This window comes from Camelus dromedarius, chromosome 29 (genome assembly GCF_036321535.1).
Source record: "Camelus dromedarius isolate mCamDro1 chromosome 29, mCamDro1.pat, whole genome shotgun sequence".
In the NCBI taxonomy this organism is placed as follows: Eukaryota; Metazoa; Chordata; class Mammalia; order Artiodactyla; family Camelidae; genus Camelus; species Camelus dromedarius.
Window position 1 is genome coordinate 16,679,070 of NC_087464.1, and position 25,789 is coordinate 16,704,858.

The following is a 25,789-nucleotide window of genomic DNA, read 5'->3' on the forward strand; positions in this document are numbered from 1 at the left end:
GCAGGAAATTATATCCCTGACTTCACATTTTTTATTTTTAGCCCCTACGTTCAGCTGGTCCCCCTACCTATTATTTCTAAATGCTTCTAGTTCATCTTCTTTTCACCATCCCCATGGCAGAGGTACTTGTTTTTGGCTTGGCTTTTGCAAAACTGTCCCTCCCGGTTGCTCTGCCTCCTATCTGTTCTCCTGTTCACTTTTGATAAGTGCTGCCACTTGTCAAAAGAAAGATCCTAACCTGTGTTGTTGGATCATCAAAAGTATTCTTTCTGAGGGGAGGGTAATAGCTCAGGAGAGCTATGCTTAGCATAGCTAAGAGCATGTGCTTAGCATGCATGAGGTCCTAGGTTCTATCCCCAGTACCTCCTCAAAAAAAAAAAATGGGGGGAAAAAAGTATTCTTTCCATAGAAGAATGATAATGCTATATGAGTACAAATTCCAAGGAAAATGCATACCTCAAGCGTCTAGCTAGAATCTTAACAGTGCTACTTACATCAGGCTAGTGTGCAAGATCAAAGACACTGCTGCTGACAGAGCTGTTAATTTGCAGAAAGAATATGTGGCAGTTAGAAGATTCTATGGCCAAGTGAATAAACAGTCACAGTGCATTGCACTTACATTCTAGAACAATGCTGTTCAATAGAAATACGACCCCTTTTTATACACACATTAAACAGTGTTGTATGTGCTGAGTATGTGCTCTGAATTGATATCTTCCAACGGTTCTGTGACTTTGTTAGCTTCAGAACTACAGTGTAAAGGACATGATAGCAAAATTGGTCTTATCTCTGGATACTTACAACGCTGGCTGTGGGAACCTATCTGAAGATCACAAGTTTTTGAAGTTTTCTGGAAAACTCTCAAGTTAATCAACAAAGAATGCAAGTAAATTTTAAAAGTGGTGCCTGTAGGCCACACATTACATGGTATAAATGTTTGGCACACTGCTGATAAGTTAAAGGATGTTGAAAGCATCAGTGAAGTTCTTGGTGAGAAAACCATGGTCCTGACGGTGGAGCAAACGAGCGTCTTACTTTTCCTACATGGAAAAGGCAAATGAAGAGAATTCACAGAAGTTACACTTGGCCAATACACGTGGGGGAAATGTACAATTTCAGTTATAATCAATTAACTATGAATGAAACAAGGAAATGCCTAGCAAAGAGGTTTAAAAGGACAGTAATACTCCACGCTGCTGAGGGTAAACGGAAAGTACTCTTCAGGTGAGGCTCCTTTGGTGGGGAGGGCAAATTAATAAATACAACCTGTCTGGAGAGGGAGTGTTCAGTGATTACACTTCTAAGAACCAACCCTAAGAAAATGATGCAAAGATACAGGTATGAAGACCTTTATTTGTACAAACTGCAATCTAAATATCCATCAATAGCAAAATTGTTGAATTATGAATCTACACACCAATATATTATGCAACCATGAAAAAATGGGAAAAAAGTATAAGCATTTAGGCATGCAGTAAGGATACAAAAGTACTTTGTCGCTTTTGAGGTTTTTTTTTTTTCTTTTTAATATTTGGAGGGAGGTAATTAGGTTTATTTATTTATTTTAATGGAGGTGTGGAGGATTGAATGAATCCAGGACCTCATGTATGCTAGGCATGCGCTCTACCACTGAGCTATACCTTCCCCCTTAAGTTTTTAAATTTTCATGTAACAATTATATACACCCATGTAATTTGAAAGAAAACCATGATTTTTTAAATTTACCAATCGTTACGTGGACAAATCACTCAAACCTTTTTGAGATGGATTCCTCCCCCGTAAAATGGCAATAATACCTAGCAGGACTGTTAAGATTAAATGGGATCACTCGCCTAGAAAGGTACCAGGCCGGTGAGCAGGGTTCAATGTCCCTTCCCTTCCCTTCCCCTTTAGGGCACGGTTTCCTTTATCTGGAGGAATTGCCACCAAAGGTCAGTCTCCAATGAGCGAGGGAAACAAGGCACCAGGCTTTTCTGTTAAATTCTGCTCCTGCCACCCGCAGGCTGAGGGCAGTGAGACCGTTTACGCGCCAAGCCGGGGAGACCCGGCGACCTCTGGGCGGCAACGCGCTCTTGGAATCAAAACTGCGTGGGGGCCCGGTGGGGCTCCGACGAGGTGGCCGGCTCGCGAGGAGGATACGAAATGTCCTGACTACTACGGAGCGAGGAAAGCGAGCCGCGCGCGGGCGCAGGCGCAGATTCCATCTCCAGCCAGTGAGCTAGAGCTTCCCACGTCCTTTGCGCGAGCCTCCGCCCCAAGTCCCGGAGCGCCGGAGGGCGGGGAGAAGGCGGGGCTTAGCGAGGAGCGACGGGCCGGGGCACCAATCGTGGGGCTCCTCCGTCGCGGCGTTAGGTTTGAAATCCTGCAGAGGCCTAACGGCTCGCGGGCGGCGACCGGGAGCGAGCTCGCCGGCGCTTGCGGGTGGTTACTGTACTCTGGCCCGCGTCGAGAAGGTCGGGGTCCTCGACGCCCGCCTGTTTGGAGCGTCCGTCATGAGGAGAAGGTGAGGGTTTAGGAGGAATCGAGGCGGCGCCGTAGGGAGGGACGCCTATCCCGGGTGCGCCGCCGGTGCGGGGTTCGAGAGGCCGCTCTCGGCCCGGGGCCTGGGTGTCACGTCAGCTGGCGCCCCAGTGAGGCTGGGAAGCGGTGAGCGGGCTTGGCGGTACGGAGGCCCTACTTGACGCACAGCTTTCCGGCGGCCGAGGGCTCCCGCAGGCCCCAACGCCCGGGTGCGGGAGGAGCGCAGGTGCGAGGGAGACGCGGTGGGGCTGGGAGGCTATTCTTGTCCCCAGCGCCCCGGGTGCTCGGCGGTCAGAGCCGGCTTGGGAGAGCCCCACCCTCCCCGCCCGCAAAACGTCTCAGGTGCTGCTGCTTAGCACCGATGGCTTGTTCTAAGTCCTGAGTCTTTTACGGTCACAGTTCATTTTTCTTTAAATAAAGCCGTTAAGTTTTTAATTTATCGTTTTTCGATGTATCTGTGTTACAGTGTTAACACTTTACTTGAATTGGAAAGATAGCTTGGTTTTTTTGCAAGTTGAGAAATTCCGGTTAAAAGAATTCTTTGCCGGTTGTTGTAACAACTCCTCAAGCGGTGCTGGGAAAGGAGTGTCCAACTTCAAATCGGGACCAGCCACTTACCAGCCTCGTGATTTTGGGCAAAGATGTTGAATGGTCAGTTTGCTCATCTCTAAAATAATGTCAATGCATAGGACTTTTGTCTTAAAAGCGATTCAAATGTTAGCCTTATTTTCGGAAAGTAGTGGGTGAAGCGTTGGATGATTCATTATTAAATAACTTGTTTTTGGTCAAACTGATGTATGGCTCTGTAAGGTTCTTTCTTCCATGGTTACTAATTCCAACCGTTCCTTTTCAAATGCTTGCTCTCGGGAGTTTGGGAGTGGAGTACAAATCACTGGTACCATTGGAACAGCAGATTTCAGGTATAAGGCTGTGGATTCCAAATATTAACTAAAAAACAGCTCATTTAAGCTGCTTTGGGTTTAAACAAATGACACGTTCTGAGGACTATTGAAGTTTTAAATGGCATTTTATAGGAAATTTACCCCAAGTTCATGAACAGTGTTTGGATTGTTCAGGCATCTGCTTTCAAGAGTGAATGAAAGAGGAGGAAAAGATAATTTTGGTTCGGCTGACAGATATAATTAGGCTTTAAAAGAGCAACTAGAATTACTCTACTAACAAAACCAGACTTTGGGGTAATCTGAATTTCAGGTATTCATATTTAAAAAGGACTATGAAAAATATGCTTGAGAATGTCATGGTTATCAGATTGTTCACTGAATTAACCATTGGCTGTCGATTTCCTGAAGCAGGTTATACAGAGGAGCTTAACAAAACTTCTCAGGAGGGCTTTAGAGAAAAAGTAGGACAGTGTATCAGTGGACTGCTGTCAGAAGGTAGGAAATTATTTAGAGGTCCATTTGCAGTATCTTCCAGTCTTAGTGACTTAGGTTCAAGAGAAAAAATCGGCCCTTTTTACAACTTTTGTATTCTTGGGTGGTATTCTTGTAAGCACACTTAGATTTTTGGTGATGTATTATTTAAAAAATCTCAAATTTGCACCTTTTGGGGAATTACCTGAAACCAGGTAGCAAAGCGGTACATAATTGTATCATGATAATTATTATTCACTATGATTGTGCTGAGGCATCTTAAAATCATACAACTTTTTTGAAACATCAAGTTATTCGTTAAATGGTAATAAGTGGAGAGAAATCAAGCAGAGAAAGGTGTGGGATAGGGGAGTTGCAGGGTTAAAGAGATTGGCCAGGAAAGGCCTCCCTGAGAAGATGATCTTTGAGAAAAGATCATCTTCTAAAGGCAGCAAGGGGCAAGCCATGGGACATGTAGCGGAAGACAGTCTAGGTTGAGGGAATAACAAATGCCAATCAATGCCTGAGGTAGGATAGTGCTGAAATGAGCTAGGAGTCCAGTGTGACTGGAGTAGAGGGCTCTGGAGGCCTTTGTAAAGGCAGAGGCTTTTCCTCCAAGAGAGGGAATCATAGGAAGATTTTGAGGGCATGGAGCCTTGTGGCTCCTGTATAGACAATAAGCTTAGGGATGCCAAAGCAGAAGCAGGGAGACCAGTTAAAAGGCCAGGGGAGTAGTACAGGCAAGAGATAACAGTGGCGACCTGGACCAGGGAGGTAACAGCAGAGATAGGGAGGAGTGAGAGTCTGGCTCTTCTGAAAGTATGGCTAATGGCAAGGATGTAAGAAAGAGGTGTTGGGATGATACTAGGATTCAGTCATACAATTGGAATGTTGTCAATAGCTTTTTAATTCTTTGAAAACTGTACTGTCATGAGAGCAATTTCTAGAACATGTGGTAATTCCAAACACCCATTTTCCAACCAAATCAGATTTGTTTAAGTTATTAGCTCCGAAGGAGGGTTAAATTTTTCGTTATAGCAAATTGTGTAAATACTGCTTCTAGTTGCCCATTTGCTGGAGTTTAGCAGTACATTTGCTGTATAGATGTTTGTCTTGGTTTTAACTGGATTTGAGATTATAAATTTTATCCTAATTTCATGTCATTTTTGTAGAAGTAATTTGTTTGACTAAATGAATTAGTGATCATATCTAAGTTTTTCAATTAAGTCACAAATTTAAAACTTCAGATTATGTTCCAGAGTTTTAAAAATAACAGCTTTATTGAGATATAATCCTCATACTGTACAATTCACCTAAAGTGTACAATTTAATGATTCTTAGTGTATTCATAGATTTATGCAACTATCACTGCAATGAATTAACATTTTTTATTATTCCTTTAAAAAACTCATACCCATTAGCAGTTAATCCTCTTTTTACACACTCCTCCACCCCCCTGAATCCCAGCCCTCAGCAACTACTAATCCACTTCTGTCTCTATAGATTTGCCTATTCTGGATATTTCAAATAAATAGAATCATATGTCCTCTTTTGTGACTGGCTTCTTTCACTTGGCATAATGTTTTCAAGGTTTATTGTTAAATATTATTCCATTGTATAGGTATATCATATATTCATTAGTTGATGGCTATTTGGGTTATTTCCACTTTTTGGCTATTATAAATCATGTTGCTGTAACATTTGTGTACAAGTTTTGTGTGAGTATATGTTTTTATTTCTCTTGGGTAAATACCTAGGAATGGAATTGTTGGGTTGTATAGTAACTATTATGTGTAACTGTTTGAGGAACTGCTAGACTGTTTTCCGACTCTTCTGTACTATTTTACATTCCCACCAGCAGTATACAAAAGTTCTAATTTCATATCCATGCCAACACTTATTACTGTCTTTTTTATTATAGTCATTCTAGGGGCTGTGAAGTGGTATTTATTTGTGGTTTTGATTTGCATTTCCCTGGTGGCTAATGATGTTGAGCATCTTTGAATGTGCTCGTGGGCCATTTGTATATCTTTTTTGGAGAAAAAGCATCTATTCAGATGCTTTGCCTGTTGTGCCAGATTTTTAATTGTTGAGAAAGTAATCACTTTACCTTCTAGATGTCTTACAGAGTTAGGCGGCACTGCCTGTAAATCTGTTGTCACTATCTGAGAACTCATACATTCTTAAGGTAGGTAGAAGTTAGAAACATAGTGAACCTTTGGCAGGAATTCTAGGCCATTTGTTCTACATTTATTAGATAATTACTGTGCACTGGGGTAAAATGAGGATGGATACAATGTGATGGTCCCTGCCCTGAAGTTTATGGTCTGCTAGCTGGGGGATGACTGTGAGGAATCTGCAGCTTTCCACAAGCAGGTGGAAGGTAATGTGCAGAAGCAAGGCTGTTCAGAAACCAAGAGCTACATGTGGTTGAGTGAGGGGGACTCTGCAGGGGACACTTGGCAAGTTCAGCTGGCTGGAGTTTTAGGGGGTGAGAGGTAGGAGGGGTTAAGTGACAGACTTGGAGAACAGTTTTAGAAGGCCCTTCCTTTGAAGGTGTTTGGTTATACTATGTTTCCTGAGGGTGGTGGGAAGCTGGAAGTTAAGCAGGAGCTTGATTGGATTTTGTTTTCATGAGAATCTAGCTGTTATGTGGAGATTGGTGAGAATTGGAGATGGAGGGGCAACCAGACTGGAGAACAAAGGCTGTAGAGCATTCTCGGAAGGCGTGCCCCTCAGGACTGGCCCAGGCTGATCTGGCTCAACTCTAAGGCTTTGCAGACTAAATATTGGCCACAGTTTAGATCTTATAGGTTATTTTAAATAAAATGCTAAAATCAGGATTTTGACTTGTGCATTCTTTTGTCTTAAAAGTGGAGTACAAAGGGATTATTTGCCTGAGGAAGCACTTTAGTTAAATTTTGATTAATTGAGATTAAATGACTTAATTACCTGTTAACATTTCTAAAATGAATGGAGAACAGTCAGTTCTTTTAAACACTATTCATTATATGGGTATTGATGCCATCTGGTAATTGTGCAAAAGCTTTTCTCCTACTAGGACAGGCAACCTTTAAACTGGATTTCTTGGCTAAAGAAATGTCTTGGGTGTAAATATATTAAAAACCTATGGAGAAACTGATGTCCTTGGGGATCTAAGCTGGTGATTCAGAACCACTGAATAACCTGAGACAGAAAAGGGGACAGTGAGAGCCTCTTGGCTCATCATTTGCACACAGAGCTTCAGTGACTTATTCTTGGCCTCCCTGCTGACTGATAGCAAAGCACATCCAGATTCTAGTTTCTCTGGCGCCAGACCAGTCTCTTTGTTATCCAGTTGTACCAAGAAAGGAGAGAAAATGTGTTCTTTAACATTGTATGAAGCAGATTAAGGGTTAGCATATTTAAGTAAAGTTTTTTTTTTAAAGATAAACAGAAGGCACCCAGTTAAATTTGTATTCCAGATAAATAATGAATAATTTTTTTAAATAAATTTTTTGTAATTGAAGAATAACATACATACAGAAATGTATAAAAATCAAATGCAAAACTGATGGATTTTCACAAAGTATACATGGTATAACCAGCCCTCCTTGTGCCCTTTCCAAAAGTCACCACCTCCAGGGACAATGACTGCCACTATTCTGACTTGTCAAAGCGAAGCTTAGTTTTGCCTGTTTTTGAACTTTGTATAAATGGAACCACATAGTGAAAGATGCTTGCGTTATCTGACTTCTTTTGCTCAGACTGTTTTTCTTCCTCTTCCCCAACTTTTTGTTTTGTTTTTGTTTTTCTACATTAGTTATTTCTTTTACCTTTTTTTTTTCTTGAAAATTTCAGTTGTAATTTACATACAGTAAAATTGACTCATTTTACTTGTACAGTTTGAGTTTTGGTCATTGTATACAGTTACATAATCACCATCACCATCAAGATCTAGAAGCATTCCGTCACCCTAAAGAAGTTTCCTTGTGCCCTTTTGCAGTTGATCCCCTGCCCTAATTTCAGGCAGCTCATTTGCTTTCTTCCTTTCACTATAGTTTTGCCTTTTTAAAAATTTCATAAGATGGAATCACATAGTATGTAGTCTTTTTGTGTTTGACCTCTTTCATTTAGCATAGTTCAACATAAAGTTTCTGAGATTTATCCATGTTTTGTATTCATTTCTATATTATTCCATTGTAGGAATGTACTATTTTTGCATTCTATTGATGGACATCTAGGTTGTTTCTGCCTTCGTGCTATTATGATTATGCTGCTTTGATCATTATAGTACATACAAAGGTACATATGTGTGCATTTCTGCTGGGTATGTATAGAGACATGGAACTGCTGGGTTCAGCTTTAGCAGATACTGTCAACAGTTTTTAAAGTGGTGGTATCAGTTCACTCTCCAGCCAGTAGTATATGAAAATTTTGGCTTTTCTGTATCCTCACCAACACTTGATGATTATCTTTTTAATTTTAGCCATTCTGTAAGTTAATAGTTATAATTTAAGTACAACAGCAAAGCCACCTACTGAATGGGAGAAGATATTTGAAAACAATATATCTGACAAGGGGTTAATATCCAGCATATACAAAGAACTTATACAGCTCAACCTTAAAAAAAAAAATCTGATTTAAAAATGGCCAGAGCATCTAAATAGACATTTTTCCAAGGAAGACATACAGATGGCCAACAGACACATGAAAATATGCTCAGCATCACTAATCAGGGAAATAGAAATCAAAACCATAATGAGATATTCACCTCACACCTATCAGGATCATGTTATTAAAGACAACAAATAACAAGTGTTGGCGGGTATGTGGAGAAAAGGCAACCCTTGTGCATTGTTCGTGGGAGTGTAAATTGGTGTAGCCACTGTGGAAAACAGTATGGAGTTTCCTCAAAAAATTAAAAATAGAACTACCATATGATTCAGCAATTCCGCTTCTGGATATTTATCGAAAAAAAGCCAAAAACTGTAATGAGAAAAAATATATGCACCCCTGTGTTCATTGCAGCATTAATCATAATAGCCAAGATATGGAAACAACCTAAGTGCCCATCAATAGAACGAATAAAGAAGATGTGTATGCACACACACACACACAATGCAATATTACTTAGCCATAAAAAAGAATGAAATCTTACCATTTCTAATAACATGGATGGACCCAGAGCATTATGCTAAGAGAAATAAGTCAGAGAAAGACAAATACTATGTGATTTCACCTGTATATGGAATTTAAAAACACAAAACAAATGACAAAACGTAACAAAATGTAAACATAATAAAAGATACAGAAAACAAACAGGTATTTGCCAAGAATGGTAGGGGGCTAAAGGGAGAGAAGAAATAAGTGAAGCAAACTTTCAGTTGCAAAATAAATGAGTCATGAGTATGAAATGTACTGTGTGGGGAATATAATCAATAACTATATAATATCTTTATATGGTGCTTATTGTGGTGATCCGTTTGAAATGTATAGAAATACTGAATAACTATATTCTGTAACAGGAACAAACATAGTGTATAGGTCAATTATATTTCAAAAACAAACAAACTCACAAAAAAAAGATCAGAGGCTTAGGTAACCAGAGGCCTGGGGATGGGAGGAAAGGGGAATTGGATGAGGGCAGTCGAAAGGTACAAACTCCCAGTTATAAGTATTAGGGATGGAATGTACAACATAATAAATAGCACCACTGTATGTTATTTACGAAAGTTGTTAAGAGACTAAATCCTAAGAGTATCATAAGAAAAATAATTTTTTTGTATTTCTTTTAATTTTTTTACCTATGTGAGATGATGTATGTTTACTAAACTTATTGTGATAATTCACTTCATGATGTATGTAAAACAAGTCATTATGCTGTATACCTTAAACTTATACAGTGCTATATATCAATTATAGCTTAATAAAACTGGAAGGAAAAAATAAAGAACAGCAACAAAATCATGGTAACTTGCCAGCTATTTTATAGGAGCTTCTCACCAGCAAATTCTGGTGTTAGATGGGGGTTTTGTTTTACTGATATCTTTGTCTGGCTTTTCTTTAACAAAAGCATTTAAAATTCTTTATTGTACTGCCATAGGTAGAACCATTGATGAAAGTCCAGATTCTGAGTATTATTCAGAAGACTGAACTTCCACAGTGTAATATGATACTGAATTTTGCTTTGCCAGTGTTGTGGTATTTGGAGGGAGAAGGAGAGGGGAGTAGTTAAAGATGAGTTAAACTGAAAGCTTGTTTTCAATTTGTTTTAGCCTTGAACCCACTGAGAAACTAGTTTGTTTAGTTCCTAAGAATACTGCTTTTAGTCTGGAGGCAGTAACTCATGTAGCGGGCTTCTCTTTTGCTTTTTAGTGAGGTGCTGGCAGAGGAGTCCATAGTATGTCTCCAGAAAGCCCTGAATCACCTTCGGGAAATATGGGAATTGATTGGCATTCCAGAGGACCAGCGGTTACAGAGAACTGAGGTTGTAAAGAAACACATCAAGGTGAGTTGAGTAGTAATGGTCTCTGTGCAGTGGGACAGGGGAGGATGTCGCTGTCTCATCTAAGATAGCATATAGAGTGACACTAGGGTATCACAGGCTCTTCCTGATTTTGTTTGTTTTTAAGTCCTTTCTTAAAAATTTGAAATTACGAGGGTTTTGCTGTTATTTGTTGTTTGAGGCCAATGAGAAACCGAAAATTTTATGGGACTGTTTTCTGTCTTGTAGGACCTCCTGGACATGATGATTGCTGAAGAGGAAAGCCTGAAGGAAAGACTCATCAAAAGCATATCCATCTGTCAAAAAGAGCTGAATACTTTGTGCAACGAGCTACATGTCGAGCCATTTCAGGTACACAGCAGGGTGTCAGGGGATCCTGCTTGGGTCTGAGGTTTAGGGAAGAACTTTGACTTAGGGCTGCAGGAGGGAAGTTTCCTCACAGGGCTGACACTGGACATGAGAAATGGGGAGAACGTGCTGCCTAGTTACTTGGTTCCAGCAAAGTAATTTTCACTTATGTAAAGAGTTGCCCTGTTGAGAGGTGAATAAAATTTATAGGACATGTAACTGCAGCAATAAGTGTTGCAATGCTTTAATCAAAAACAAGCTTCCTCTTACTATCAGTTTGTAGGACATAAAATTTCTTTTTTTTAACTCTGAGCTAGGCATAGATGGTATCATTCCATTCTTCTCTGAAAGAAAATAAAAAGGGCTACCTATGAAACAAAAGTGACCAGTGATATAAGGAAAAGTTACCCAGAAAGCCTGCCTTTGTGGTTTTTTTCATATCCAAAGCTACACACCACTGAACCAGCCAGAATGGCCATGAGAAGAAATGTCTCCGCAGCTGGAGTATCAGGAAAGCATAGTCAAATTCAGAGTGTGCCATGTTTATCTGTGTACCTTGTTGTACTGTGTTCCAGCACATTAGGGCTTGAATGAGGACACCAGCAAGCATGACATGAATGACAGGAGCCCCAAAACATATTCCTGATTAGAACCAGTAAAAACTGTGTTGGGAACATAAAAATAAAGACAGAAATGGAACTTGGAAAGGTAATTAGAATAGATGTAGTGCAGGGACAGCATGTGATGGCTAATGAGGTACTAATAAGGTCTCCAGTCCATCTCCCTGTTACAGGAAGAGCTGCCTGGGTATCTAGATGGAGTCAGCCTAGGAGGAGGAGTCTGCCTTTAAAGGTTAAAGATAATTCGTATCTGCTAGCCAAGAGTAATCAGGCTGACTGTGATATCAGTAGAGTTTTCTGAAATCAACATAAATGGTATAAAGATCATTGATTTTGGATAAAATAGTTTCTTTAGTCTTTTTTTTTAAACCTTTAATGTGAAATTGGATAACAAGTTGGTAATACAGTGGTACATCTCCCTTAAATTACATCACAGTTTTTAGTTCACCAATGTTGAATGAAATTTATAGGACATGTAACTGCCTCTTTTTTGTTATTGTCGTTTTCCCTTTTTTTTTTTTTTTAAATTAACACTATTTAAAAAAATTTTTTTGTGGGGGGAGGTAATTAGGTCTATTTATTTATTTATTGAGGTGCTGGGGATTGAACCCAGGACCTCGTGCATGCTAAGCATGCACTCTACCACTGAGCTATACCCTCCCCCCAACTGCCACTTTTTTTCCTTCTGCTTAACATTTAGGAGAAGAGCAAGGAGTAGTAAATTTATTTTTATTAGTTAGGTAATGTTTTTAGGATTATTGGGATAAGCATTTAGTTATGAGCTAAATATACTACAATCCCCAGTACCTCCATTTAAAAAATTTAAAAATAAATAAATAAATAAACCTAACCCTCCCAAATAGAAATAAAATGGTAAAATAAAAAATAAATGAATATACTACCCTATAGGTAACTCAAAGCAAGCTTTCCAACCAATTTTTACCTCTTGTTAAAGTGCCCTAGTACCTTTCCATAATGGAGACCTTCCTTAGGGGACCCTATTTGTGCCATATTCTATTATCTTTGAATTGACTTATTTGTAAGTTAAAGTAAAAGTCTGTCATCCTAGCCCACTTCCACTTGAACCTTAACAATGGTACCTTGTCTCATACAGGAAGAAGGAGAGACAACTATCTTACAACTAGAAAAGGATTTACGCACTCAGGTAGAACTGATGCGAAAACAGAAAAGGGAGAGAAAACAAGAACTGAAACTACTTCAAGAACAAGATCAAGAACTGTGTGAAATTCTTTGCATGCCCCACTATGACGTCGACAGCACCTCAGTTCCCAGCTTAGAAGAGCTGAGCCAGTTCAGACAACATGTGGCAACTTTAAGGGAAACAAAGGTATGCTTACATTCATGTTTCTGTAAAGCTATTTGATTTTCCTCTAGGTATCTTGTAATCATTTTCTTTTATAGGCGTCTAGGCGTGAGGAGTTTGTCAACATAAAGAGACAGATCATACTGTGTATGGAAGATTTAGATCACACCCCGGACACAAGCTTTGAAAGAGATGTGGTGTGTGAAGATGAAGATGCCTTTTGTTTATCTTTGGAAAATATTGCGACACTACAGAAGTTGCTACGGCAGGTAATGTCTGCTCATATTATGGCCTGGGATCTCCATGATATCTGGCAATTTGAGAAAACTGACAGTTTTTTCCTTTGTTAAAGATAATGAGATAGTATTATATGATGTACAACCTTGATTTATTTTTAAACAAAAAAGCCTTATATATAGCTCTAAGGATATACAATTGAGACTTTGGATGAAATAGTAATAGTTATTTGAATTAGCTTACTGTTTAATTGAAAAAAAATATTTTAATTAAAAATTTGAATTCTAGTCCTTGGGGATCTTTCCATAATGACAGCCTTATGGTTTGTTTTCAGAAGTCGTGAAAACACACCTCTTCACAATTTTGTAAAAGTGCTTCTCCATGTGGGTACAGATGTAACCTGTGGGAGGTCTCTGTGCTGCTGTCTTTTCTGTAACTGCTGGCTTTTCTTGCTACAGCTGGAAATGCGAAAATCACAAAATGAAGCAGTGTGTGAGGGGCTGCGTGCTCAGATACGAGAGCTCTGGGATAGGTTGCAAATACCTGCAGAAGAGAGAGAAGCTGTGGCCACACTAATGACTGGGTCAAAGGCCAAGGTCAGGAAAGCGGTAAGAAGCCCAAAGGGTTCCAGGTCAGCATTTGGTATCAAGTCTGATTTCTTTACCAGCTTCAGCGGTGAGTCAGCCTGTTTTTAAGACAAGCATCAGGAAAGGGTGGCAGTAGCCTGCTCATCTTTTATTTTCTGTGTATGTTTCTTAGGTTTCTGATTCTTGTGATATCGTATAAAGTGTTGACTTGCCTCTGTGGTTTTGTATTGTAGTTTTATTAAAAGAGGGGAAAATTTTTTGCAAATGTATATGAACATACAAGTATGTATGACAAGCACCTCTAATAGATCTCTTTGTTTCAGCTGCAATTAGAAGTGGATCGGTTGGAAGAACTGAAAATGCAAAACATGAAGAAAGTGATTGAGGCAATACGAGTAGAGCTGGCTCAGTACTGGGACCAGTGTTTTTATAGCCAAGAGCAGAGACAAGCTTTTGCCCCTTACTATGCTGGTTAGTACAGAAGCGTCGCTCTTCTTGTGGCCTGCTCACTTGCCTTTTACAAGTGCGGACATTCACCAGGAAGTATTTCCTCTGCTGAACAGATACAGCTACCTTTTCAAGCCATTCAGCATAAATTGCCATTCCTGTTCAAATAAGTATTTGCAAGTACTATTGGGAAATAAGAGATCTCTTGGTTTCTGAAGCAGTATATCACTGTAGCCAGTAGTTGTGAAGCTCAAGTTTATCAGGTGCTTACTGTATGCCAGGTGCAATGTCAGACTCTTAGCAGGATTATCTCACTTCATTCTCATGTCAGGAGATGAGACACTGAGGCACATAAATGTTAAACAACTTAACCCAGAGACACACAGCAGGTAAATGGCAGAGCCCACATTTGAGCCTGTGGAGCATGACTCCCGGGGCCAGTGGAGTTCTAGTCTGACCTGAACTGAATGTAAAGATGATGCTGTCTTTACTAAGTTCAACATTTTTCGACATATTCTGTGACTCAGCCCTCTATTGGGCAGGGTAGAAAGGAAGAATGTGAAAGAAACCTAAGACAAAGCAAGAGATGACACAGAGTTTTGAGAATCTTAGTCTTTTTAGTCCACACTCTAGTCCCACCAGGCTGATGGTGGCAAACCTGGCTTTTATTATCCACAACAGATACTTACTCATGTATCATTTTTACCATAAAAAAGAAAAATCTATTTCCATTTCAGAGGATGAGGGATTAGTAAATTGGGATACTAAATACTAGAGGAAGTTTTTGAAACTTACTGGACCTATATCTTGCAGAGGACTACACAGAAAATTTGCTCCAGCTCCATGATGCCGAGATTGTGCGGTTAAGAAACTACTATGAGGTTCACAAAGAACTCTTTGAAGGTGTCCAGAAGTGGGAAGAAAGCTGGAGGCTTTTCTTAGAGTTTGAGGTATTGCCCTAGATTTTGTCTGTTTTCCTTAGAGTACAGTGAAGTGTTAAGAAAGCATCCCCTGTATAGAGTCAAAGGCCTGTTTCTTCTGCTGTTTACCAGCCTTCTAAAACTCTGTCTTTATCATTAAGTCTGTGAATTACTGCTCACACCCATCTGTATTTGTCAAGCTTATATGCAGAAACATATAAGAGAAAAACCCAAAATTAATGCCTTCAGTAAGGCTGAAGTTTCTTGCATAAAGGAGGTCTAGAGGTGGGCAGTGCATGCAGGGCAGGAATGGCCGTTCCACAGTCAGTGGGGTCCCAGGCTTCTCCAGCTTATAGTTCCTCAACCACTAAGGGGTGGGTCTTGTCCTCAGGTCCAAGGCGGCTCAAGCTCCCACTGTAGTGTTTCCAGCAGCGTGATAGAGGAGGGAACACGGAGGCATTGCCCCTCCACCCGCTCTAAGGGCTTTTCCCAGGCTCTCTTCACAGCACCTCTGCTGAAGTGCCGCACCAACTGCTGGCAAGTCTGAGAGAAGTGCTACTGCAGATAAATTCAGGTTCTGTCACTAAGGAAGGAGAGAATGAATGTTGGGACAGGCAACTAACATTCTGTACTCTTCCAACTTTTGCTGTTTCCTTAGAAAATTGCCTGGGTTTTAGGGCATGTTTGTGTACTCTGAATTCCTTTTCTTCTCATAGACTTAGCATGAATAGATAGGTTCCCTTAGAGGATTTTAGAGTTCAGAGCTGGGACTAGGATGAGACAAGTGAGGAACCTCAGGCATGAAATTCAAGGAGACCCATTTTCAGGTTCATACTTCTCCCTGTTAGAGCTTGAAGGGGCTTTTAGAGAATCCTGAGTTTCAAATTCCTTCAAGTTTACAGGTGAGAAACTAGGACTCAGAAGTAGAGAGAACTGTATGAGAGCTCATAGCTGTTGAAGAACAGGTGTTCTAGTTCTCAGTTACTACTTCTGTTTGAAAGCGAGGAGGAGGAGTAAAAGTCAATGAAGAGCTCAGCCACAAAAAGAATGAAGTTTTGCCATTTGCAGCAACATGGATGGACCTATATAGGGTTATTATGCTTAGTGAAATAAGTCAGAGAAAGACAAATACTGTATACTATTACTTACATGTGGAATCTAGAAAACAAGACAAACTAGTGAATGTAACAAAAAAGAAAGACTTACAGATATAGAGAACAAACTAGTCGTTACCAGTGGGGAGAGGGACGGGAGGAGAGGCAGTATAGGAGTAGAGGACTTAGAAGTACAAACTACCATGTATAAAATAAATAAGTTACAAGGATATATTGTACAGCACTGGGAATAGTGGCCAATATTTTATAATAACCAAAAATGAAGTATAACTTTCAGAAACTGTAAATCGCCATGTTGTACGCTTGAAACTTCCATAATATTGTAAATCAACTATATCTCAAAACGATACACACACACACACACAGCCAATAAAGAGCCAAATAAGCAACCCTTGTTTACATGCCAGTATTTAAGAAAAAATAAGAAACTAATTACCATTCTCTTTAGTTTTTGCTTATAGGCAGTTACCAATCAAGTAGTCTGGAAGGGAAACAATTTCTTTAAGAGTTTGGCCCCCAAATTGTCAAGATTGTTTCTAAACTTTTCTGATTATCTGTACTTATTTTTGAGTGTATTTCACCTAATTTATATTTATAAATTATATGCTTATATTACTATTCTCATATGCTGTATACACTATAGAATAACAAAAAAGAAGAGTTAAAAAGAATAAGAAGCCCAGCATTTTACATTTTTTGTCCATTTTGTGAGGGTTAATTTCATAGAAAGCAGATTATCTATGAACTCCACAACTGAGTACATTTAAGCTGCGTCGTCTCAATATGCTAGAAGTGAGTGAGCAAGTAGGGGTGGCACCACCAGGGCCTCTGAGTGGAGACCTCCGCCTCATCCCCTACATACCCCATTTCCCATCAGAGACATCTGAACCAGTAAAGGGAGCAGTGAAATTGTGCAATAAGTATTAAAGCCTGTCTTACTTTTTAGATTAAAAAGGAAACAATAGTTTTCCTGTACCCTCAGTGTATGATCTTACATATGCCCAGGAGTGCTCACACCCCACTCCCTCCTTAGAAAGCCACCATTTCTCACTGCTAAGAGTACATGGGAATGCAGAACTCTGAAGTTTTCTTAATGGTATGTCTCCATTTATGAGAGAGGATTCTTAGCAGAAGTGATTGATCTGATAGTCCAGGGTTTACTCTAATTTAAAATGTATTTTTCACAGAGAAAAGCTTCAGATCCAAGTCGATTTACAAATCGTGGAGGAAATCTTCTAAAAGAAGAAAAGCAACGAGCCAAGCTCCAAAAAACACTCCCTAAGGTAATCCAGGGACAACGCCAGATAAGAATTTTTGATACTTGGCTACAAAATCCTCACTTCTTGTATACCCTGTGGTTTAAATCATTTTGCCCTAAAACTGTCTTCACTTCCAAAGCTTAGGCAAGGATAGTTAAGTACATACTGTGCCTTCCTAGTATAAGCAACTGGATATCCAGTTTTATTAGCTTTTTAGGGCTACCATAACAAAGTACCAGAGACTGGGTGGCTTAAACAACAAAAATTTATTTTCTTACACTTCTAGAGGCTAGAAGTCTGAGATGAAGGTGTCATCAGGGTTTGTTTCTTCTGAGGGAGGACTTTCTTCTGGCTTACAGGTGGTTGTCTTCTCCCTGTATCTTCACATAGTCCCCCTTCGTATGTGTCTATGTCCAAATTTTCTTTTCTTATAAGGCCACCAGTCATGTTGGATTAGGACCCACCTTAATGACCTCATTTTACCTTAATTACCACTGTATCCAAATAAAGCCACATTCTGAGGTACTGGGAAATAAGACTTCCTACATACGAATTTGGCAGGGGACATAATTCAGCCCATAACACAAGATAACCTTCTGAGAAAGTGCTTTGGACTTATTACTATTCTCTACTTTAATAATAATAATAACAATATTTAGCATTTATCAAATTAAGTGCCAGGTACTATTTCAGAGTGCTTCCTGTTTATTAATTCATTTAATCATCATAACATTTTTATGAGATTGGTATTTCCATTTTTACAGATGAGGAAACTGAGGCACTGAGAATTTAAGTAACTTACCTACCTTTTCACAGCCAGTAAAAGGTAGATTCTAGATTGGAACCCAGATAGTGCTGCTCTTAGTGCATACTGTCTCCTTAACGTTGTTGGTCTTCCCCATTGCTGCCTCCAGCTTCAGGCACCAAAACCTTAGTGGTCAATTCTGGGTTCTTGCCTTTTCCCACCTTCATGTGTATTATGAATGAACCATCCTGAGACTCTAACCTGTTCCCACGTGGGTCCAGTTACCTGAGTCATACTAATGATACTCTGGGGAAAGAGGAGGCATTCTTTGGGCTTCACAACCAAAGATTTGAAGTAATTAACTTGTCCTTGTTTCTGGTCTCAGCTGGAAGAGGAGTTAAAGGCACGGATTGAAATGTGGGAGCAGGAGCATTCAAAGGCATTTGTGGTGAACGGACAGAAATTCATGGAGTATGTAACAGAACAATGGGAGATGCATCGATTGGAGAAAGAGAGAGCCAAGCAGGAAAGAGTAAGTGAACCCAATTTGGGAAGATAATGAGTGAGCAGCCCAGCATCTCTGCCAGGGCTCTAGGTTGGTTGAAGAAGTCATGGCAGCTCTTTTCATTTCTGGGCACAGGGACTTGTACTAGATTTCTGGCCCTGCCTCTGCCCCTATCTCAGACTTGTTCTCCTTCTGGGATTTATCACTTGCTCTGACTTTCACACAGCAACTGAAGAACAAGAAGCAAACAGAGACAGAGATGCTCTATGGCAGCGCTCCGCGAACACCGAGCAAGCGACGAGGACTAGCACCTAGCACGCCGGGCAAAGTGCGCAAGGTAAACACGAGACCCCGTGAGCTGCCATGTACGAGGCATTTTTGAGGCTACGGCTCTTGCCCATCTCTTGCCTTCTGTCCTGCAGAGATGGGAAAGGGTTTTTCTAGCCTTCCAGGTTGAGTCCATTTTAGAGAGTTTAATCCTGAGTAGTGGCTTGACAGCAACAGTCAAGGAGTGGCCAGCTTTGATGTGTGCCAGTGTTTGAGGCTGGATTAAACTCAGAGGGCCAGTACCTGCCAACATTTTATAATGACAAAATCCTTCAGAGGTTCAGCCTATAATTCCAACAAGTGACCATGGCACTATGTGAAAGAAGCCTTTGTGCTTAGGAAATGGAATACCTAATACTCTTTAATCTCTAGGGCAGGAAATCAGGGAGTTCCTTCCTTATTTCCTCTCTGATAAATGAAGGGGAGCATTATTTTCCTTTTTCTTCCTCAACTCATATTTTATAATGTATTAAAAATATTTTAAAAATTGCCTGTAATGTAACTCCAAGACAACCATTGAGAATATGTGTTTTTCCTGCTTTTGTAAAAAAACTTTTAAAAATAGTGTATTTTTACAAAGTAGAGATCATGTATATAATTTTGATTTCTGCTTTTTTCCCTACTTGGTATTGGTTGTGATTTTTTTTTTCATAGCACCAAACTGTCTCCAAATACATGCTCATTATTCACTGCCTATTGTTTTGACATAATGCCATTTATTAAACTAGTTCCCTATTGTTTAATATTAAGTAGTTAATTTTTAATTTTTATTTATTTTTTATTATTTTTTAAGTAGTTAATTTTTTATTATGAAAATAGTGTGACAAATTTTTTAAACATGTGTTATAATATTTAACTCTAGAAAGGTTTGCATTTTCATTAAAAGTTTGAGGACCTCTATACTAGATGCTGAGAATACAAAGATAAGTGAGGCAGCCCTGGCTTTCAGGAGTGCTGCATTAAGACACGTCTGCAGTCGTGGCTGCACTAACCATTCAGTCTGTGACACCAGAGTGGTTATCACAGGTTATGCCTCCAGTGGCAGTGCCTCACTGTTACGGCGGCTCCAGTCTTTGCCAACATGTGGTATTTTCAGAATTTAAAGTTTTTGCCCAACTGATGAGTGTGAAGTAATATCTCATGATTTTAGTTTACAATTTCCTAATTACTAGTGAAGTTGAACCTTTGCCTTGTTCATTAACCCAGTTCTGGATTTTCTTTGCTGAGAAATCTTTTGAAGCTCTTTTTTTTGGAACATTTGTCTCTTTCTTACAAGTTTTATAAGACTTCTTGTGTATATTCTTGTCGGCTGTGTTACAATAGCTTTTCTCAGCATTTTTATGTCTTCTGTATCTTGTCTTTTTACTGTTTATAGTATTTTGTTGATGAACAAAAAGTTCTTAATTTTAATACAGTGAAATGCTTTCATTCTGTTTTCCCTATGGCTTGTACTTCTTGTACCTTGCAAATAATCTATCCATGACCTAAGACCACAGAGGTACTTTCCTATGTTGGATTTCTTAGTTTGTGTCTTGTATTTGAATAGTTTTGCTATCCCACTGAAGGTTTTTCATCTACCTAGAGTTTTTCTAATTAAAAAAAAAAAAAAAGCTTACAGCTCTACTGAGTAAAATTGACACATAATATTTAAAGTGTATACTTTAATAAGCTGTGACATACGTATACACCTTGAAACCATCACCACTATCAACAGAGTGAACATACTTTCACACCCAAAGTTTCCTTTTACCTCTTTGTATTCCTTTGCATCCTTTACCCCAGTCACCACCCTGACCCACTCCTGGCAATTGCAGCTTTGCTGTGTAACTGTTGATTATTTTGTATTTTCTAACATTTTCTGTAAACAGGTAGACTCATACAGTATGTATACTTTAATGTCTGGCTTCTTTTATCTGTGTTGTTGCATGTATCAGTAGGTTACTCCTTTTTATGGTTAAGCAGTTTTCCATTGGAGGCATATACCACAATTTGCTTATCTAGTTGCCTGTGTTGATGGATACTTGGTTTCTTTTTAGTTTTTTGGCTGTTACACATAAAACAACTATAAATATTTATGTGTAAGTCTTTGTATAGATATATGCTTTCATTTCTCTTGGGTAAATACCCAGGAGTGATATGGCTGGGTCATTTGATAGGTGTCTGTCTAACTTTCATCTGCTAGATGGAACTTTCAGCACTTTTCACAGGTTTCCCGGAAGCTCTTCACCATGAAAACAATCTTAGACTGCTTCCCATTCTCGCTTCTCTGTAGTGTAGGGATGGGTTACTAAGTATGTTATCTCACATCATTAACCTCTGCTCTTCTCCATAGCTGAACACTACCACCATGTCCAACGCTACGGCCAACAGTAGCATTCGGCCTGTCTTTGCGGGGACAGTCTACCGCTCCCCTGTGTCTCGACTTCCACCTTCTGGCAGCAAGGTTAGTATGCTCTGTGTACAGGCACATCCCCAGCACTGCCCCAACCTATGTACTCCAGGGCCTGTTGGGAGGAATGATATTGAATAACATCCTGTGGACTGAGAAGGAACTTTGAGACCAAAAAATGAAGCAGGCAACTCCATAAAGTGCAATTATGAAGTTTATTGTGGGTAATTTACCCACAGGATTGGGCCAATGATCCAAAGGCATTAGCAGCTGTACGCCATGCTGAAGGGGGAACAGGGGGATTTAAAAGGGCCAAAGCTAAAAACAGCATCTAACTACTAGGGAGAGGCACATCTATACTGACAGGAACCAGGCAGTTTTCCTTCTCTCAGGGTCTTATGACCATTAATCATGTGCATCAGCAAAAGACATTCTTCTAGTTTCCATACCAGATGAAGGCAAGGGTCAAAGTTGGTAAGGAACTTATCTGGCTTGGGCACATTCCTTGTGAGTAGGCTAGAGCTGTCAGGCAAAAGATAGGGTAGGACTGTAGGCATCAGATGTAGCTGACAAAAAGGAGTCAGTGTGGTTCAGCTACACAGGGCCCCACCTACTTGTTCCAGTTTCTAAGATCCCTGGATTCGGTTATCATTGAGATGCTGAGAGTTGACAGATGTAAGCTAGCTAATCTGTCAAAACCTAAATGAGAGAAAGAAGAGCATGGTCATTCTGAGCCCCACTAGTATCATGGGAAGCACTGGGGATGTGACTGGGAAACTGAAGAGCAGGTGGTGGTCTCTGTAGGCTCAGTTCAAAGCCTGGTCTTCAGTCCCTGCATGTGGGTTCTAGCCCAGTGACACTGGATCACTAGACCCAATTACTCTTGCACAAGGAGAGGGGTAGTGGGGGAGTATATGCTAAAATGTGTTCAGTCTTACAAGTATTTTACAGACTACACACAAGATAGGTGTTCTGCAAATCATTAAAAATTTGGTTTTTTTAAAGTAGAAGTATAGGATTACAGACACATGAATAATATAAAGATGGTATCCAGCCTTTGACAGCTAGTGTGTGTGTAGTCATTATAAGGTTGATACATTGATCTTTCTTTCCTCTACAGCCAGTCCTCACTTCCACCTGTTCGGGGAAAAAAACACCTCACAGCATCAAGCATGGAGCCAACAAGGAGAACCAGGAACTCAATGGCAGCATCCTCAGCGGTGGGTACCCTGACTCGGCCCCCCTCCGACGCAACTTCAGCATTAATTCTGTTGCCAGCACCTATTCTGAGTTTGCGGTAATTCACCTTTTCTAATATCTACCAGTCTCTGGGGAGCACACAGTTGGGGCAGAGTGGGTATCTTCCCAAGGGCACCCAGGCTATTAGTTAGGACAGTTCTTTGGAGGCTGAGAATCCCTTTCCTGCCTTGACCGTGGCATGAGGTGGGGGTGGTTTGAGGTGGGTAAATAGGAAGATGGCAGCAGCAACCAGACATTTAACCCGGACCCTTCTGCTTAAGAAATACCATTCCCTGGCTGCAGGAGGTGACCCTTCTAATCACTGCCCTGGTGCTCTCTTGGTGGAGTTCTTGGTAATTGTCTTAATTCTTTGTTCTTAGAAGGATCCGTCCCTCTCTGACAGCTCCACTGTTGGGCTTCAGGTCTGTATGGCAACCCCTGCATGTCCCATGTCCCTTTTCCAAACTGATCTGTCGTCTGCTGGCTTCATTCCCATCTGGGCACAGGGCTACACTAACCAATAATCTCAGCTGTACTATCATAAATTTTTTTTTAAGAAAGCAGTAATTCCTAATACAGATTTCAAAAATGGTAAATATCTGTTTTAGTTCCCAACAGACTAACCTGATTAACTTGTTCAGACTTGAATTGGATTCTCAGCCCCACCTTAAAGTCAGGCAAATTTTTTTTAATCATGTTATTTCACAACAGAAAACCTTCACCCTCCCCAGCTGTGACATTAAAGGCCTCCAATGTGCTGGAAAGAATAGAGGCCCCATCACGTGGGGAGGAGGGCCCCAGCTGTGTGCTGCCTACGAGGTTCTTGGCCTGTGTGCTGATTATTTCCTGGAGTATATATATCTTACTAACCCCTCAGAGCTGAATTGCCAACTTTCTGTCTACTCTGAGCTAGCCAATGCTCATTTCTTTGCCTTTGCCTGTTTCTACCATATTAAGCTGCTAATTTAGCATATATATGAGTCACTAGAAGAGTATTTTTTTCCCACAATGCTCTTTGGCTCCTAGTAACCTACTCCATATTTGCCGACACTTAACTGTAGTGCTGTTTCCTTAACAATGTCTGTTCTCGCTTCCCTCAGTGTCTTCCTACTGAGAGGTGAGGCTGCCCTTCACCCTTGGGAAGGATACTGAGTTTAAAGCCTAGGGTGTCAACTTTCTTGCTACAGTGATGGAGAATGTGACAGCTGCCCAAGGCTACAGCTCATTTTGAGCAATGAAATGCTTCATATTCTGTTACTTTTTTCAAGTTACTTAACTGGTGTGGTTCTGCCTATAGAAGTGGCTGCTTGTCATTCTGGCTAGCTGACTGCTGGACAAAGTCTAGCTTTCTCTTTTCCATTTTTTCAGCCAAGTCCCATTTCCTACACTTGGGGCTTAAATGTCTGTTTACCTCTGGCTGGGACTGGGGGAGATTCTTCTGGTTTTGTTTGCTATGGCTGGTAGACTCTGCCAGGCAGCACTGAAGCCAATAGACTAACCTCTACTAACATCTGTCTTTCTCAGTGATCATTCATGCTCTGTCTTCTACTTCTATACCATGTGCTCCAGCATGAGATCAAATCACCAGCAGGTTACAAGGCCCTCAGCCCCAGGGATTGGTAGATATATGCTCTGGCCCATTGTTTCATAAAGGGCTCAAAAGAGCAAAGCTTATTGCCTATCTAGCTTGACAACTCAGTACTTTGTGAAGTGTAAGGGATTTCTCTTCTGTAAGGTTTTACAGAATGTACTGGCTGAGGAGAGGGGTCAAGGGCATATGTGCACACGCTTATCTAATATAATGGTGCTCAGAGGCCCTCACCTTTTGTTCCTAACACAGCCTGTGCTGGGCTAGGGACCACTGTCTTAGACAAACAGCCCTCAGAGGGCCTTATGTTGACACTTAACCCATGTTAACAAGGGTGGGGCATGCATGAACTGGGGGGGGCAGTACTGCCACTGATGTTACTTATTTTTCAACAGCGAGAACTTTCAAAGGCTTCCAAATCTGATGCTACTTCTCGAATCCTCAATTCGACCAACATCCAGTCCTGAGAAGCCCTGATCAGTCAGCCAGCTGAGGCTTCCCGTGCCTAGACTGGACCTAATTATACAGGGGTGGTTTAATGTTTCTTCAGCGTAGGTGTGCTTGAGAGCCTGGACAAGTTCCATTTCCATGGGCCTAACTTACAGAAGTGAATGAGTTACAGGTGAAAGTCCAACATAGGGCTTAGTGGGTCCTTAGATACTTGGTTTTATTTTGACTCAAGAAATACATTAAAACTTAGTTCCTAGCAGTAAGTGTAAATTTTAGCAGATGAACCTAATTTCTTTCCCTACCCCAAATTCTACTTGCTAATGCACATCAAGGGCTTATTACATATACTTCGCCATTGTGTAGGAAAATGACTGTGCCCAGCCCTGGGGTATGGGACATGAAGCAATTTTTGGCTCATACACTTATAATTAGCAATTAACATCTTTTTTGTTTAGGCATGTTCAATTAATGCTATAGCTACAATAGCTTTGCCCTCACCTAAAGGCCTTTCCCCACCACACAGGACAGCCTTCCTCCTGATGAAGATGTCTGTGTGTCAGAACCTGGGATGGCCTAACTCACTGCCAAAGAGGTGACAGGGAAGCTGGAAGCGCCTCTGTTAAATTGTGTACAGTTCTGTTATATAGGGCACTGCCCTTTGTTGGGGTATGTGTATGAATACACATGCTTGTCTGAACTCTACTTCAGTTTTCCTCTGGGTCCAGTTCCCCGATCCCTGTGCCCCTTATGCCTGAGTTCTTGTACCCCTCTCCCTTTGCCAGCCATGTTGGGAGGCTGGATGGGTTGGGCCATTTGTCGTGGAGAGCTGGAACTTTGCACATGTCAGTACTGGGGAGTTGTTCCTGCTTTAGCGTCCACGATGAGGCTCCTTCTTTACCTACCCTGCCAATCACTACTGTGCTCCCCAAAGCACTAGTATTTATTCTTCTGTCTGCCTGCGCCAGTACTACTGTCAGCACATTGAATGGTTCTCAAAGCTTAACCAGTGTGGATTTGGTCTGCATCGGCCATGCTGTTTAGTCATACGTATACATGTCCTGATTTTAAAATATAAATATATTCTTAAAAATAAATTAAAATGTGTATACTTGTGTTTCAAAATGTATATATTGTGGTATGTTTTCATTTTTTTCCCCAGATCACTTTTTGGTTGGTTTTGTCTGGAAAACAAAAGATTAAAATGACATACAAGAAATTTTTAGTTGAGAGGATGATTTTCATTCTTTTGTGTATTTCTAAAGAACATCTTATTCTGAGAAAAGTTTCTGAGAGGAATAAAAAGCCTAAC

The 25,789-nt window shown here is 40.4% G+C and overlaps 1 protein-coding gene across 8 annotated transcripts; it reads left to right on the forward strand.

Annotated features, from left to right (window-relative positions):
* The first annotated feature begins 2,358 nt into the window (after positions 1–2,358).
* Positions 2,359–25,602, forward strand: PRC1 (protein regulator of cytokinesis 1). 8 transcript variants are annotated; one of them, XM_010986766.3, is made up of 15 exons: positions 2,359–2,503; positions 10,251–10,383; positions 10,609–10,731; positions 12,463–12,696; positions 12,771–12,941; positions 13,368–13,517; positions 13,820–13,967; positions 14,757–14,893; positions 17,166–17,261; positions 18,368–18,514; positions 18,714–18,824; positions 21,147–21,257; positions 22,324–22,500; positions 22,823–22,864; positions 24,426–25,602. In XM_010986766.3, the coding sequence occupies exons 1-15, from the start codon at positions 2,493–2,495 to the stop codon at positions 24,495–24,497; spliced, it is 1,863 nt and encodes a 620-aa protein (XP_010985068.1). In that variant the 5' UTR covers positions 2,359–2,492; the 3' UTR covers positions 24,498–25,602. The 8 variants fall into 8 exon arrangements, with proteins under 8 accessions (XP_010985068.1, XP_031296435.1, XP_064336655.1 ...); XM_031440575.2 differs by having other exon boundaries at positions 22,324–22,423; XM_064480585.1 differs by having other exon boundaries at positions 22,823–25,602.
* Positions 25,603–25,789: the final 187 nt, after the last annotated feature.